General features: G+C 43.0%; 2 protein-coding genes across 4 annotated transcripts in view; both read left to right on the top strand.

Moving 5' to 3' along the window:
- LOC130377499 (voltage-dependent calcium channel gamma-5 subunit-like) overlaps positions 1-2,481 on the top strand; it is a 105,146-nt gene extending 102,665 nt beyond the window's left edge. Inside the window, exon 5 of the mRNA XM_056584648.1 lies at positions 2,115-2,481. Coding sequence (XP_056440623.1) covers positions 2,115-2,393 — 279 coding nt within the window. The 3' untranslated portion in view covers positions 2,394-2,481. The remainder of the gene's footprint in view (positions 1-2,114) is intronic.
- A 7,013-nt stretch (positions 2,482-9,494) lies between these two features.
- On the top strand, positions 9,495-15,220 carry LOC130379995 (uncharacterized). 3 transcript variants are annotated; one of them, XM_056587173.1, is made up of 12 exons: positions 9,495-9,940; positions 10,326-10,455; positions 10,638-10,839; positions 10,936-11,062; positions 11,391-11,686; positions 11,953-12,043; positions 12,180-12,296; positions 12,422-12,497; positions 12,573-12,830; positions 13,046-13,217; positions 13,301-13,617; positions 13,762-15,220. In XM_056587173.1, exons 1-12 carry the CDS (start codon positions 9,584-9,586, stop codon positions 13,881-13,883), a joined length of 2,265 nt encoding a protein of 754 aa, XP_056443148.1. In that variant the 5' UTR covers positions 9,495-9,583; the 3' UTR covers positions 13,884-15,220. The 3 variants fall into 3 exon arrangements, with proteins under 3 accessions (XP_056443148.1, XP_056443147.1, XP_056443149.1); XM_056587172.1 differs by having other exon boundaries at positions 12,422-12,830; XM_056587174.1 differs by having other exon boundaries at positions 12,422-12,830; positions 13,301-13,449; positions 13,550-13,825.
- The last annotated feature ends 296 nt before the right edge of the window (positions 15,221-15,516 follow it).

Here is a 15,516-nt window from a genome sequence, read left to right as displayed (position 1 = left end):
GGTAAATTTGCTAGCTAGGCTTTCATACTAAAACGTGCTTTACATTGCAATATACAGGCATATTATAAAACAGTTAAGGTATAAAAAGGCATTTTAAATATTGGCTAGCTAACTACGTTGGCAAGCCAAAAGAAAAAAGACGAACTTGAAAAGGTAACCTGCATAATTACTTATTGTATTGTATATAATATACAGATTGCTTACCGTAAAACGAGAGCAGCTTCCTTAAGTGTTGTAACGTTGTGTCTTGCTGGACAGCCGGCATGAAGGACCGTTGTGAACAATTTTTTCTATATTTTTGCTAACGGGACGTAACGGTGCGTTTCAACGCGTAATTCCGCCTCGTCATCATTAAACAAAAGTCATTATGAAACGCAAAAAACAAATAATGATCAAATAAAATACATATTAATATGTATCTACTGATCTGTGTTTTAAATGTCAGTTTTATATGATTACAATGATCCCAAACATTTTAATAAAATCGCTGAATTTGACCATGTCCTGTTCATACAGAGAGGAGACTCACGAGATGAGGCAGCGACGATCCCTCACACACTGGGTTGAGCGCATGCCTTTTGCTTTCTCATTGTTTGTCATCCCTGAAATATTCGTATTTTATTTTACAATTTATATTTGTATTTTATTATGTCGTTTGTATCCATAGAATAGGTAGTGCATTTCACGTATGTGTAGAAGCTATTTAGACATAAAACCACAGTGAAAAAGCATGGAAGGCATACCTAACCCAAACGACGGAACATAAAATAACTCGATCGACTCCTCACATTGAAAGACAAACTGCTTTGAAAATATTTGGAACCTCAAGAATAGATTTGACTCTGGACGAACAGAATAAATATTAGCAAGGGGAGGTAGGGGGCTTCTCACCCCTCATTCGCTAACATTACATCGATATCAGAGTAAGCCTTTGCTCCGTTGATTTTCCATTATTTATTTTATTTTATTTTTTTAATGTGAAGGTATGGTAGGTACATTTAACGTTGTTTTCTCGCTTAGATTTTTCAGAAATAGACACTGTACTATCCGATAACACCGTTTATTGTAACCAGCAAAAATGGTTGTGATTTGCGATGCGCATGTCAGCGAGCTGTCTGACATTAGCACGTTAGCCTACGATAGAAAGCCTGACGTTTTTGAAGCGTAACAACGTCACTCCTGTCTAGTACGGCATCAAGGCAGCTACAGACCCGAAGATGACATGATTACACGGGTTGGCCAAACGAACAAGCTTGGAATAAATATTTATGACAGCTTGCGTTCGCCGATTACTTGGACGCCCCCCCCCCGAAATATTTTTATTGCAGATCTCCATGAATCACACAAATGACCTTTTTCGGAACAAAAATGGCGAATTTCGCCGAAAGGTGACAAGTTTGCATCCCTGAATGACCTATGAACTGTGTGTTAACTTTATGACCTATGACATGTGTGTTAACAATATGACCTGTGTGTTAACGCTATGACCTGTGTGTTAACACCATGACCTATGACCTGTGTGTTAACACTATGACCTATGTGTTAACACTATGACACAGGACCTGGGTATTAACACTATGATCTATGACCTGTGTCTTACACTGTGACCTGTGTGTTAACACTATGACCAATAACCTTTTTGATAACACTACGACCTATGACCTGCGTCTTACACTATGACCTGTGGGTTAACACTATGACCTATGACTCATAGGTCATAGTGTTAACACATAGGTCATAGTGTTAACACACAGATCATTGTGTTAGCACACATGTCATAAGTCATAATGTTACTGCAGAGTCCTCTGCTGAGTCCTCACTCATCATGTCACCCGGGTTACCAGCCCTGCTCCCTTCATCTGCTCACTGGGCCGGGTTGTGAGGGGTGGACTGATAAGGCCCTGGGCTGCTGTTGTCCCTCAGGCTGCTGAACGCTGGGCTAGGGGTCTGCAGCCCACCACCACACAAAACATCTAGATCTAGGAGTCCACTATATCACGTGTGTGTGTGTGTGTGTGTGTGTGTGTGTGTGTGTGTGTGTGTGTGTGTGTGTGTGTGTGTGTGTGTGTGTGTGTGTGTGTGTCACCATGCTCTCTAAACCCTCCCTCTCCCAGACGGCGGGCGTCATGTCGGTGTACCTCTTCATGAAGCGCTACACGGCCGAGGAGATGTACCGCCCCCACCAGGGCTTCTACCACCCCCGCCTCAGCAACTGCTCCGACTACTCGGGCCAGTTCCTGCAGGGGGACGTCCCGGACGGGCCGGCTGTCCGCGGCCGCAGCCCCTCTGCCGTTTCCGAGGCCTCCATGCCCATGAGCGGCTCCTCCTGCGGCCACTACCCCGCCCTGCTGCGCTGTCCCGAGTACCAACACATGACCTCCTCCCACTGCTGAGCCGCCGCCGGGGGGGTTGCGTTTGCATGCGGGTGTGTGTGTGTGTAGGTGCGTGGGGGTGTCTGTTTGGGCGCCTGTGTGCGTGCGTATGCACCTGCATGTGCGTGTCTGTGTGTGAATGGATGCCTGCGTGTATATGTGTGCGTGTGTATGCGTCTGTGTGTGTGTGCGTGAGTGTGTGTCCCCGTGTGTGTGACCACCATGTTACTCTATTAGTAGCCATGCCACGGTGTGACTTGTGATTCCAGAGTGTTCTTGCTGTGGAGGATGAGCTGGTCAGGTTGTCATGCTGGGGGTCGGCCAGCAGGGGGCGCCCGTAGTGTAGGAACGCCCACCAGGAAATGGTGGACGTTATGGAGATGGAAACCATGCCAATAGTCAGGGGGCCAATTCTGAAAAGGGCTTCCGTTAAGACTTTTGCGGACATGTTTTGTTGCAAGCTGTCACCCTATTTTTTTTAGTTAGAAGACACCCATATGTAAGATATTAGGGTGGTTGTCAAGCTGAAAAAAATTGTTTGTGACTTTTACCAGCAATTTCAGGCCAACTTTTTGGTTTCCTTCTCAATACGACATGCCAACAATAAATGTTGAATATCTCCACAACCACAAGGACCATATGCATAAAATGGTATCAAATGAAAGCTAACACTCATGGTATGTCTGCTGACTAGTCAGAATGAACATTTATTGTACAGTTTGAGAGAAAGTAGAACTAGAACATGAAAAAAACAATCTCCGCCTGAAGAGAACCAGTTTTCAAAGTGAATATCAGCTTGGAAACATAACGAAGTATCCCAAAACCTCTATAAATCAGTACCCCTATCTATGGGAATGAGTCATGCCAAGTTTAAAGCTTGTAGGGAGAGCCAGTGCAATGCTGAACAAGTTATAATAATTAAATGTCCAGGCTAGGGATGGGCATTCGTTAAAGTTGTCTTAGTCGATCGTCGGGAGAATTAACGATCAATTAGTCGATTAATCGTTAATATTTTACATTAAAATTCAAAATATATATATATTCAAAATGAAATGAAAATACAAATGCAGCGTGTTTTCCTCATTGGGATCTTTATTATTCGATGAACAACTCAGTTAAACCAGATTCGTTCAATAGTTATGGACTACTCTGCTCTAGGCAACGGAGCATGCAGCTCGAAGCCGGTGCTCATAAACATAACAAAAAATAAATACAACCCTAGTTTCTTACCAAAATAATAACAATAATAATATCAAAAAAACAATCATGTTATAACTTAACCAACCAGTCTACGGATTTTTGTTCAGAAAGATGAGCATGTTGACATGCTCTGGGGTCAGACGCGACCGCAGCCTGGTGACCGTCAGTCCAGCCGCCGAAAACACCCGCTCTGAGGGGACCGACGTTGCCGTGATGCACAAATACCTCCGTGCTAACTTGGCAAGGCGGGGGAACAACTTTCCACAATCCAGGGGCTCAGAAATGTCTTTATTTCTGCTTCGATGCTAACCTTGCCTTGAGTGGTAGGCCTATAGTGCTCCCCAAGAAGTCATTTTTTAAATCATAATGGTCCCACACCAGACTTCGCCGTGGCCTCGTCCGCTTCATGATTACATCGCCGTGTTCCAATATCCATACTATCCGTACTTACTAGTCTAAGTTTGAGTACGTAGGGCGTTCCAATTCAGATTGGGCGAAAATAAGTTGACTGAAAACGGTCAAATCGCGAAGTGTGTGGCGACGTACACTTTTCGTACTCAACGGCAGCCATCTTAGCTACGTAGCGGAAGAGGGCTGAGCCAGGCTGAGCCGAAGTCGGCGCATTTTCCACATAGCCTGCATTAATAGTCATTTTGTAGTTTTTATAGCTTTTTATAGCTGCTAGGCGTAAAGAGTTCACCGTTCAAAGCGGGATGTTTATTGCCGGGGAGGAGCCGCAAATTTAAATATTGCCCCCGTGTGGTAAAATGTTTAATTGCACACTGCATTCGTTTAATCGATGAAAAATTTACATAATCAACGAAATTCTTAACGATCAATTAGTCAATTGTCGATTAATCATGCCCATCCCCAGTCCAGTGGAAATGTAGAACTCTAGATGGTGGTCTGGGGTGCTATTTGACTTCATTAATGTACCAGGTTGTAACACAAATTATATTTAATTGACACATCACTATAGTTACTGCTGTCTCCCTTCTTTAGGGTTAGGGGTTAGTAACTGTACTAGTTAGTCGTAATAACTATGTAATAGTCATATGGCAAAGGTATTTTATCACACACAAGCTCATATTTATGTTTTAATATTGTTTATTTAAGTATTTTCGAAATAGAATAAAGAGTCTTGCATTTGAAATCTGTTGCCAGCAGTTTTCATTATTGCATTACCTTAATGGAATTCATTGGTTATATTAATTTATACTGAAACTTGATTTAAAGAAAATAAATCGTGGTTGAAATCGAAACCGCAATCTCTACCAGAAAAATCGCAATTTCAATTTTTTCTTAAAATCATTCAGCCCTACCCCAGCGTGCGTGTTTTTCCCCAACCAAGCAGTGGCAGTCAGGTAGGCAGCCAACAGAAGGCATTGTTGTAAGTCGCTTTGGATAAAAGCGTCTGCTAAATGCCCTAAATGTAAATGTAAGGCATCCAGGGACCATGTCCATGTGCTCAGTCTGAGTCCTGGTCAGGGACACAAAAGAAGAGTTTACTGTTTTGGAAATGAATACCTTCCCAATACAAAAATGGCTTACCCCAAGGGCATAATATAAAGCTAATCTACAAAACAAGAAAAACAATTATGCCAAATAATAATGATTTGAGTACCTGAGTATTCTTGCACCAAGCTGCACAGGCACACCCACACAGAGGTGTAGCCATGGTTTCAACATTGGGGGGGACAAATGCCTGGGGGCGGGTTCCGGCCCCCCCAGGCAAAGATTTTGAACATGCATTAATCTGGTGCACTCTGAGAGCAAAATCTCAATACCTAGCACCTAATTTTGAAGACCTTTCTAGGGATGGATGTTTAAAACACTTTAATACTGGATGTGACCAAGCAGTCTGGGAGTGTGGAAGACTTGAAATTGGGAAAAGGTTGACAGACAAATACTTCAGAGCTCTGTTTTCCTTTACTATTTTAATTAAATATAACATTTTGTGCTCCTCAATATTTCAACCAATCCAGTCAGTTCCTTTTTTCCCACATTCAATTCATTGATGTTTTGTCTTTTTTTACAAAACACACACAAACAAACTCCTGCACCACCACAACAAGGACACAAAATCCAGCCAGTACATCCATTACATTTTTTATTGCATAACCATCACATTTGCCAATGTTGAGTAAAACCCACCCAGGTGCATCTATCTCATGGACCTAAATAGAAGTCACCCCAAAACTTTTGTTACCCCTCAGAAAACATAAGATTTTCAGATATTTTTAACCACTTGTTTAATAAGTACATAGATGAGTTTCATGAGAGAGTGCATTGAGCTAATCTCATGGTGAAACCATTAGCCGTAATGAATGATGCACTGTTAAAGAATTGGACATGTCAAGGACATAACCTAAATGTTTTCTGATTAGTTATGGATGAATCTATGAATACATACATTATACAATGTTTTGTAACTTTGAATGACACTTGACTTAATAATTATTAGATTGCTATATTAGCAACTGCAACGCTGCTGTGTAAAGTTGTGTGTCAACTGAAGGAGGCGAGAAAAAAAAAGAGATGAAGATGATGAAGACAGCGGTTTTAGTATCGATACTGTTGCACATAAGTAACTAATCCGTTATTATTTTTTTTATTTTAATCGATTAGTAGCCTATCTGACTATACATTTTTTTGACAACCCTACACTATATACATGTGTGTTAACAGGATTCTGCTTGAATGTCATGATTCGGTCTTAACCTTTCATATTTACTCCTCTCTTAGGCGACTCACCTTTATGCCACCACTGACCACTAGATTGACAAACTCTCCCTGTGCTTTCATCCTCCAAACTTTCTGTCTCTCCCGCTGGCTCACTAGCTCTACTCTGAACACAACAGAGGAAACATAGAAGGAATAATATCACAGATATCAGCAAACTATTTACCAGCAGACTACTGAAACACACTATAGACATCAGTGCCACTGCCAACAGGATTCTGCTCTAATGTCACAATTCTGTTTAAACCATTAATATTTACTCTTTGACAATCATTTTGCAGACGCTTTTAACCAAAGTAACTTACAAATTGCATTGAACATAGGAAAAGCCAAGGCTCTACTAGTTTCCAGAACTCCTCTGCTACTCACCTCTGTCACTACCAGATTGACACACACTGCTTTCATCCTCCAAACGTTCTTGCTCTCTGTGCTTCACTCTCTTTATTCTGAACATACCAAAGTGTACATGCCACAGGGAAGATCCACATCCTCATTGTACCCAGCATTTCTGAAAATGCACTTCCGAATGCATCTCTGTCCCCAGCACATTTAAAACCAAACGGCCCATGCATTTAGATCTTATGGGGAACATTGAGACGTCGGCATAATGAGGCGTTGGAATTACGGAATGGGGCCGGGCCAACGTCATCTAGCTGGCTTATTACAGGTAACACATAGCTAATGATGCTTCTCGCTAGAGAAGCGACAAAAACCCACGGAATTGTAGAGACACTATCAAAAGCTTCATAACTTACTGTCGAACTTCATAACTTGTCGTGTTTTCGATCGTAACATGCCACTAATTTGCGGTTGTTGATGTTTTTGATTCCGTGTTCATGTAAAAAAGACAGTTGATGACCAATGCATGCAATCGAGTGACACAAGTCACCGTCACCGAGCCGCACGTGCGGGGACGAATCAAATCATGGATCTATCCCATTGGCTAGCTAGCCCGAACAGCCATATTCTCATTGGCTGTAAGAGCTGTAGATAGAATCGGATTGAGTTATTTAGGGTGTGCGGCGCGCACTGTGTGCAGAGATGCGTTCAGCGAACGGAGTGTACTTCACGGAAAACCTAAGTGTTCTACCCATAGAAATATTGAATTGCTATATCCCTATTCCCAGCGATTTATTGGGGGGGACATTTGGGCATATCTGAACATTGGGGGGGACTTGTACCCCCCAATGTATATGGCCGCTACGCCTATGCACCCACATGCCCCACTGCATATTCCACTTCTTCGACATCGACACTGCCTGGTACAGCACTGACTTCCACTTTCTTTGCATCCGCATATCGTCAGCTCCAAGCACTGTACAGGTTATTTGGTTAAAAGCTGGGGGACAAGCATTCCATCCTTCATGTGCCAACCATAACTGGTTGGTGAGGGCAACTGTGGATGGCTCACTAGTGACTGTTTCCAAATCTTCGTTTGATAGTGGGCCCTCATGAGGTGCAGAGACAAGGCATCCTGTGTTGGTGGTAAAGTATCCACATTGGCTTTCACTTTCTGAAACAGGGCACAGCGAACTTCATGGATTAAAGTGTTGGTCGTTTTTGGATCATAAAGTTTGCAGAAAAACTGTTCTGCTGAGGATAGAATAGCTGGACTTGGTACTTCATCCTCACCAAAGTTGTGGAGAAGATGAGGGCACCGCTGGAACACTTTCCATGCCGTCCTTTTCCCTATTCCAGGGAACTGACTGGTAGTGTCACATCCAGTGGTGGCATGAAATGCCAACAGACCATTCAGAATCTCATTTGACATTTTAATATCATGCACTTCAATGTAGCCTGGTTTCTTAGCAATTCCTGCTTTCATCCAAATCTCTGGGCTCAGCAGGTGTGCAAACACAAGAAGCAACAAACATTACATCTGTGTCTCTGCACTGAATGATGAGCTTCTCATACCCTTTGATTTTGGCATCAACAGCATGTAGCAATATGAGGGTATCTGCTTCTTCATGTGCAGCCCATAGGTGGGAAACATCAAGCCCAGCTGCCGTTGCCACTTTTCAGCATCATCAAATCCCCCACTTATTACAATTTCAAGACCATACTGAATGACATGCCTTTCAAGTTCAATAGAAATTAATTGTGTCAGGTTGGCCTTGTTTTCGTCCATTTCGATGAAACTATTCCAGTTAGCTGGTATCTTTACATCATTACTTAAAATGGGTCAGGTGCTGCATTTTGCTCTTGTTCCACCCTTCATAGATTTCTGTTGTAGGTACGGATCAAAGACTAGATCGACTCTAGTAATGTTCCCATGTAGATTGCCAGTCACTTTCCGCATGAAATTGTCAGCATAATCCCCAAAGGTTGATGCATTTTGTGGTTTTCCTATTGCTTACTAAAGCCCTCCCAACAATGATAGTGCATGTTCTCACAAGAGATGGACAAGCCCTGTTTCTTTTGCACCAGCTTGTAGTATGGTGGCTAAGACAGCTTTGCTAGTAGGTCTGAGCACTGACTCTTTTGTGGCAAGTGAGAGGGGGATTGCACACAGTTCCTCTTCGAGAAGCCCATCAATGTTAACCTCTCTGCCACTGTCCATGGATACAATGATGCGATTGAAAATATCCCTGTCAGGCTTCACACATTTTGATTTGAGTTTTCCAAGTTTGCTATCTGTTCTGTAAAGATTTGAGAATGTTTTGAGTTTTCTCTTAGTGAGGCTGTTATGGTAGTTTGTGTTCATTGTGCTCATTCTTTTTTTCACCAACTCAGTTACCATTTGTTTCCCAGTCTCTGCAGCATGTGTTAAAGGCCATGGTGCAGGTTTAATTTTTTTCGGATTTGCGCCATTTGCTTGTTGGTAATAAACATTTTAATGGTTACCTATTGTATTTAATGTGGTTGGGTATCACAAAACGGAATTTAATACGAAAAAGTGGGTCATATTGGAGCGGTTTGCGATAGCTTCTCATTTCTCCCGGAAACCGTTGCATGACGTCACGGTAGGGAGACGACAGACTTAGCCCTTCGAGACCCATTGAGAGTAGAGAGTACGAGAGAGATAAGAGACAGATAAGTAAGAGATAAATACATAGATACATATATAGATAGCCTAGATAGATAGATGGACAGACATATAGATAGATAGAGATAGACAGAATAGATAGATATATAGACCGATATAGATATAGACCGAGAGATAGGAGACAGGCAGACAGATAGCATAGCATAGCGAGTTAGGTAGGTAGGTGGGTAGGTAGGTGTAGCATAGCGAGTTAGGTAGGTGGGTAGGTAGGTGTAGCTTTAGAATGGTGTACAACTGTGTTTGTGCTGGGTGTAATAATTCTAGCAGAACAGGACACAGGGTCCATGCCTTTCCGAAGGACAAGGCAACCCTCAGACAGTGGGTACAGTTTGTCCGCGTTAGACGGGCAGATTTTTCTATTCCCTCGGTCACTAAGAACTCCAAGGTCTGCAGCGCTCATTTCACGGAGGAAGATTACGACCAAGGGGATATCAGGATGGTATCTCTCGGGTTAAAGACGCTGGCACATCTTATTCCGAACGCCGTGCCTTCTGTGCACACGCACCTCTCTGCCTGCCCTGCCCCGAGACCGAGAGGCACCAAGATCAGTGCCGCCAGCCGCAAGCGAGAGCTGGCTATGGTAAGCCTCATGCTAATGTTTACAAGCTGTGCGTTAGCTAGCCCTGTCTATACTACATACCGTATTCCCTTTGACACCGCCTCCACTACCTTCATGACTCATGATCAGTCTGACATTAGAAAAGAACATTTCGTGATTCATGAATATGAACCAAAACAAAATTGTCCTGAAGTAAATGTCCAAAAGCTTGTCATATCTAACTAGAAAGCGCCATGGCTAGTGTTTGGATCAGTGGCGCTCATCAAGCGACTTTCACAACAGTGTGTGTGTTCTATTTAGTTGATGGATTTAATTGCAATTTTCCTGATGGAAAGTGACTATTACGGTCCTCTTTCATATGTATTTAGACGTGACTGTGTCGCTGACGCTAATTTATTTACGCAAGATGTTGACAGATGCCTCACCGTGTGAGACCACGGACGGTGTCAATGCTGCTACGGTAGAGGACCCCTTGCCCTACTCCACTTGTGACACTGGGACACAATGTATTTTGAAGCCCCTTGGAAGGTCTCACGGTAAATCTTGTTATTTTTTTAGTGGTTGATATGCTGTCTAAAACATACGTTGCCAAATTATATGCATGCAGGAAATGTCCAAACACATTGCTAAAATTAATACATAACCTAGATCAAAACATAACCGCCTAGATTTGCCATGATTGTCATCTGTTTGGGTATGTTTATTGACTCTGCCACAGCTGTGCAAGTGAACCTGAAGCCCAAGATGGTCAGCATGGGGACACAAACTTTCACCCCCCTCACTAGTCCTGACCCAACGGATGGAGAAGATGATCTCTCTGTCATCAGTGATGCATCATGGGTACCAGGAGACCAGATGTCTGAGGAGGATGAGGAGGTGTTGTGTGAGGAGCCATCTCAAACTTGCAACCCCCACCAAAAGTGAGATAATTACAGTAACAACATAGACCAACTTTGAATTTTCATTTTCGTGCATCTGTAGTTTGACTGACACCCCCCCCCTCTTTTTTGTTGTAGTGGCATTGACAAATTCATTGTTTGCCAAGAGGAGCTCATGGCCCTGTTTGCCATCTGTCCGGCCTGTTGTGAGAAGTCAGATAGTAGAATCGTGCAGCAGGAAGGAACATTTGTTAAAATAGAGCAGGTAGGGTTTTGTTTACACTGCAGGCCATATCTGATTCGAAAATCAGAATATCTTACTAAAATCGAATAGCCCTGACTGTCTGCCCACATTGCTCATTGCAAGTGATCAGTGCATCCTCCTATCCACATTAGTTGCTATAACAGTCTAATATCTTGTGGATTTATAATGGCTAGCTTGGTTGGTGCTGACGTTGCTTCTTTTTCAAATTAGTCTTTCCAGTTAATTTACAATGTATGTACCAGGCTTGCTTTAGTCTGTGGGTTTATGATGCCATCATATTTGAGTGTTATACACTGATTGTCATGTTTTTTTTTTTCTAAATATCTAGGTCTGTGCATGTGGCTACCAGCGTTTCTGGCAAAACCAGCCGATCCTAAACAGGAATATGCCAACCTGTAACCTCCTTTTAAGCGGGGCCATCCATTTCTCTGGATGTTTGGCCACCCAGACATTACGGATGATGACCCTGTTTGGCCTTCAGTGCATCAGCGCAAGCACTTTCTTTCGCCATCAGCGCCGTTACACCATCCCCGTCATCATTCAGGCCTGGCAGAACGAGCAGGCCAAGAATTTTAGTGACCTCAAGGCAATGGATGGAGGCCTAGTTGTTGCTGGTGACTGCAGGTAAAGCAGAATTAGTTGATTCTATGCTAGCTGCCACTAAGGGGTATGAACTTTAATAATCTCATGTCATTGTTAATTTTGTATCCTAATACTGTTCTCCACACTTTGTTTGTGCGAGAGCTCATAGACCAGTTGCACTTTTTTTTTTTTTTTGTTATCATGCAGGGCGGCTTTAGTTTACATTTGCAGATGTCATGGTGGATTGTCTTTACAGACACTGGTTATTAAAAACTTGAAACATAATTTTAATTTCTAATTATCCCCAGGTCAGATTCTCCAGGGCACTGTGCAAAGTACGGCTCCTACACATTGATAGAGGACAGAGTAAACAAGGTGGTTGATGTTCAGCTTGTTCAGGTAAGCCTGATGTTATTAGACAGAAAGAAATTAATTAACTCTCTGCAATTTGTTAAATGGACTGCATCTTAATATAGCACTTTTCCACGTGTACAACCATGCATAGGGCTACACTTACACTTATATTATGTTGCAGAGCTCAGAGGTCCCCAACAGCTCTTGGTGTGAGATGGAGGGGCTCAAGCGCAGCATCGGCTTGCTGAGGCGGAACGACCTGCATTTGTCAACCCTCATCACAGACAGACATCGCCAGGTATTTACAAAAAGAAAAATAATGTCGATTTATGAATTTCACTGAGGCTGGATGTTTGTGCTTTGCTGATGCACTGAGGGCCAGACAGTGCAAGCATCCACAAAAGTTTGCTCTTTACTCCTTAGGTTGCCAAATGGGTGAGAGAAGAGCTGTGCCCTGAAGGGACACAGCATTATTTTGATGTCTGGCACATTGGGAAAAGTATGTATCCATTATTGGAACGTTTAAGCAGTTTTTGTTATTGCATTTCGATTAATACCATTTGTTCTAAACCAGGTCTGGGGAAGGCCTTGGATACAGCCTCAAAAGACAGACAGTGTGAACAACTACAGCTGTGGAGGCCAGCCATAGTAAACCACCTGTACTGGACTGCAGCCTCAACCCCTGATGGCAATCCAGCTGTGATGGAGGCCAAATGGAGAAGCTTGGTGAATCACATTCAGGACATCCACGACCATGACACCCCTGCCTTCTCCAGTTGCGCTCATGCCCCTCTGGAGGGGGATCAACGAGATAAAGAGTGGCTGGAACCAGGTACAGTACACAGTATGTGGCATTATGAATGCTCTACAGGGTTTCCATTTAAATCATTATTTCATACTCTGGGGATCTCATAACATTCTGTTTACTGTAAATATGTTTGCTATAATTCATATGCAGGACAATTTCATGTGTTTCCACTGGAGAAAAAATATCTGTCTATTTGTATGTCTGCTGTGTGTGTGCCTACCTATCTTGGTCTCTTGCAGGCTCAATGGCAGCAGTAAAACTGGAGGGTATCATCACAAGGACATCCTTACTGAAGGATGTTCGACAGCTGTCTCCGCAGCACCAGACTTACTCCCTTGAAGCCTTCCACTCCCTGATCCTGCACTTCGCACCCAAGCACACTGGGTTTTCATACCAGGGCATGTATAGCAGGTCAGTCCAATGGAATAACAATGCCGTATTTGATCATACATACACCAGGTTTCGAAAGTGTTCTCAAATGTGTTATTCTGTAGGCTTCTCTTAGCGGCGCTGCATTACAACCATAATGCGAACAGAGAGACCGCACGAAGAAGCGATGGTTTGGAGAGGTATAGCGTGCGATATCCACGTTTCAGAAAAGGTGCCTGGGTAGTTGTGCCCATCAAAGAGAAGGCCTCATACGGTAGGCAGTGTCATGCAGTTCTATCATATTTTGACATTTGCGCACAAGACATCTGTGACATCGATCTTTATACAGTATTTGATCATTATTATGTCTGCAGGTTATGCAGCGTCATTAATCGAGGCTCTTCGGGAGAGCTACATGGATTCACCCAAGGCTCTTCAAGAGGTTAGCGCCAATTTGTCAGCCTGTGCACCCGCCCCCATCGCCAAATCCTTCGAACAAATTCCCAAGGAGGAGGCCGTCAGCCTCTATCTAGCCCAGCAGTCACGCTACAAAAAATTGAATTAGCATTGTTTTTTTCCCACACAGGCCAATCATTTAGTTGTGAGTATGTATATAGTAAGTATATGTTATTTTATTTGGTGGTGGTTTTCTGTATGCCGCATGTTTTGTTTTCTCTTTGTGTGCTGTTTATTGCTTGGGTTTTTTGATTGTTCCAGGAAGTTTATTATAACCTTACATTTTAACCCCTTGCGCTGACCCTAACATCTGTCGACTAACATTATCTCTTGGTTATTTTTGGCTGTAACCCATTCATTCCTTTATCAGCATCACCATGGTTACCGCCTCACTGCATGTCGCATGTTTTGTTTTTATTGCTTGGGTTTTTTACTTAGTTGTGTGCACAAATCATTCCATTACAGCTCCATTTGCCCCATAATTCATAAAAAAAATGGCAAGAATCCGAAAGGGACCTCTGTGTGCGCTTTTCTCTTGGATCACTATGCGTCTGCTCTGTGATATCATTGCATGTATGTGTCCGTGAGTGAGTGAGAGAATGTGCTGTGTGAGTGCTGACCCTCAGGTAAGACCACACTATTGCAAGATTATTTTATGTTGGTTTCTTTGTGCCTAACCCTTTTTTTCTTGATTTGTTTACTTTATCAGGCCTTTCAACCTGTCCCTTTTTTCAGTAATCGATCCCCATTACTTGGGATGACCTAATAAACTGTTTTTATATGAATTCACATGTTCTGTGTATTTTATAACATTTTAAAGGCGGTTGAGCGATCGCAACACAACTAGCATGAGTTAATTCTTGAACTGAAAAATAATTGTATTCATGTTGTACGTGCCAATATGGTTTTTATTCTTCATCCAAACGAGGCCATTGAAAGCCATGATAGGTCTGGTCACCACTCTGAAATTGTTGCCTGATGGCTGAAACCAGACAGGAGGGTAGAGGCTTCCTTATATGCAGGCCAAGAACTCCATAAGCCCATCGTATAGCCTGCCTGTATGCAGTGTACCGGTATTGCCTAGGGAAATAGGTTGGAAAATAAAAAAATTGCACGCATGTTTATTGTCTATGCAACACATCTCTAGTCGCCTATAACTGTTTAAGTTGGTTCATAGGACTCTAAAAATAATGCTAAAGTAACAAACAATTAACATACTCGTGCGTGCTGGCTTGAAGGGGACCATGATCCTGCTTGAAATGTGTGTACGCTATCTTAAGCACAAACGGATTCAGGCAGCATGCATCAAATCCTGGATGCTGAGTGAGGCATGTCACATCTGCTGGTCTTGGGCTGAGCTTCTCGACCAGCGACCAAAACGCACTCACTTCCCGACAGCACAAGCTCTCCACCACCGATTCCATAGGACGGCACCGCCCACACAAACACCTGCCAAACACAGCGACACAGACACGCTTACTACTCTCCCTCTCTCTGTAAGCGGTACCCTGATGGTGTCAATGACAATCAATCACGAGGAGTAGAATCGAAAATAATCACCGCTGAATTCATGACCAGCCTACGTGATCGGCGGCTACCGGGTACGTTTGCAACAACACTTTCACCGGAGGAATATGTAAAAGCTTAGAAATAAAGACTAGGCAAAATATGTACCGGTAGGTACTGGAGCTATTAGGCAACCATCAAAACGTGGGATAACTAATCGTAGGGTTTATCCGGGGAGGGGGGATAGCTCAAGCGCTCGTTGCTGCATTGCTAAATGATAGCAACTCACCAGGACACCTCACCAACTCTCCACCCATTCTCCTCTGACCATGAATTTAATTGGCTTTGACGGCCATCAATCCTCGGCAATTCCTCATTC

This window comes from Gadus chalcogrammus, chromosome 3 (genome assembly GCF_026213295.1).
Source record: "Gadus chalcogrammus isolate NIFS_2021 chromosome 3, NIFS_Gcha_1.0, whole genome shotgun sequence".
Taxonomy (NCBI): Eukaryota; Metazoa; Chordata; class Actinopteri; order Gadiformes; family Gadidae; genus Gadus; species Gadus chalcogrammus.
This window is presented reverse-complemented; position numbering and strand designations above follow the sequence as displayed.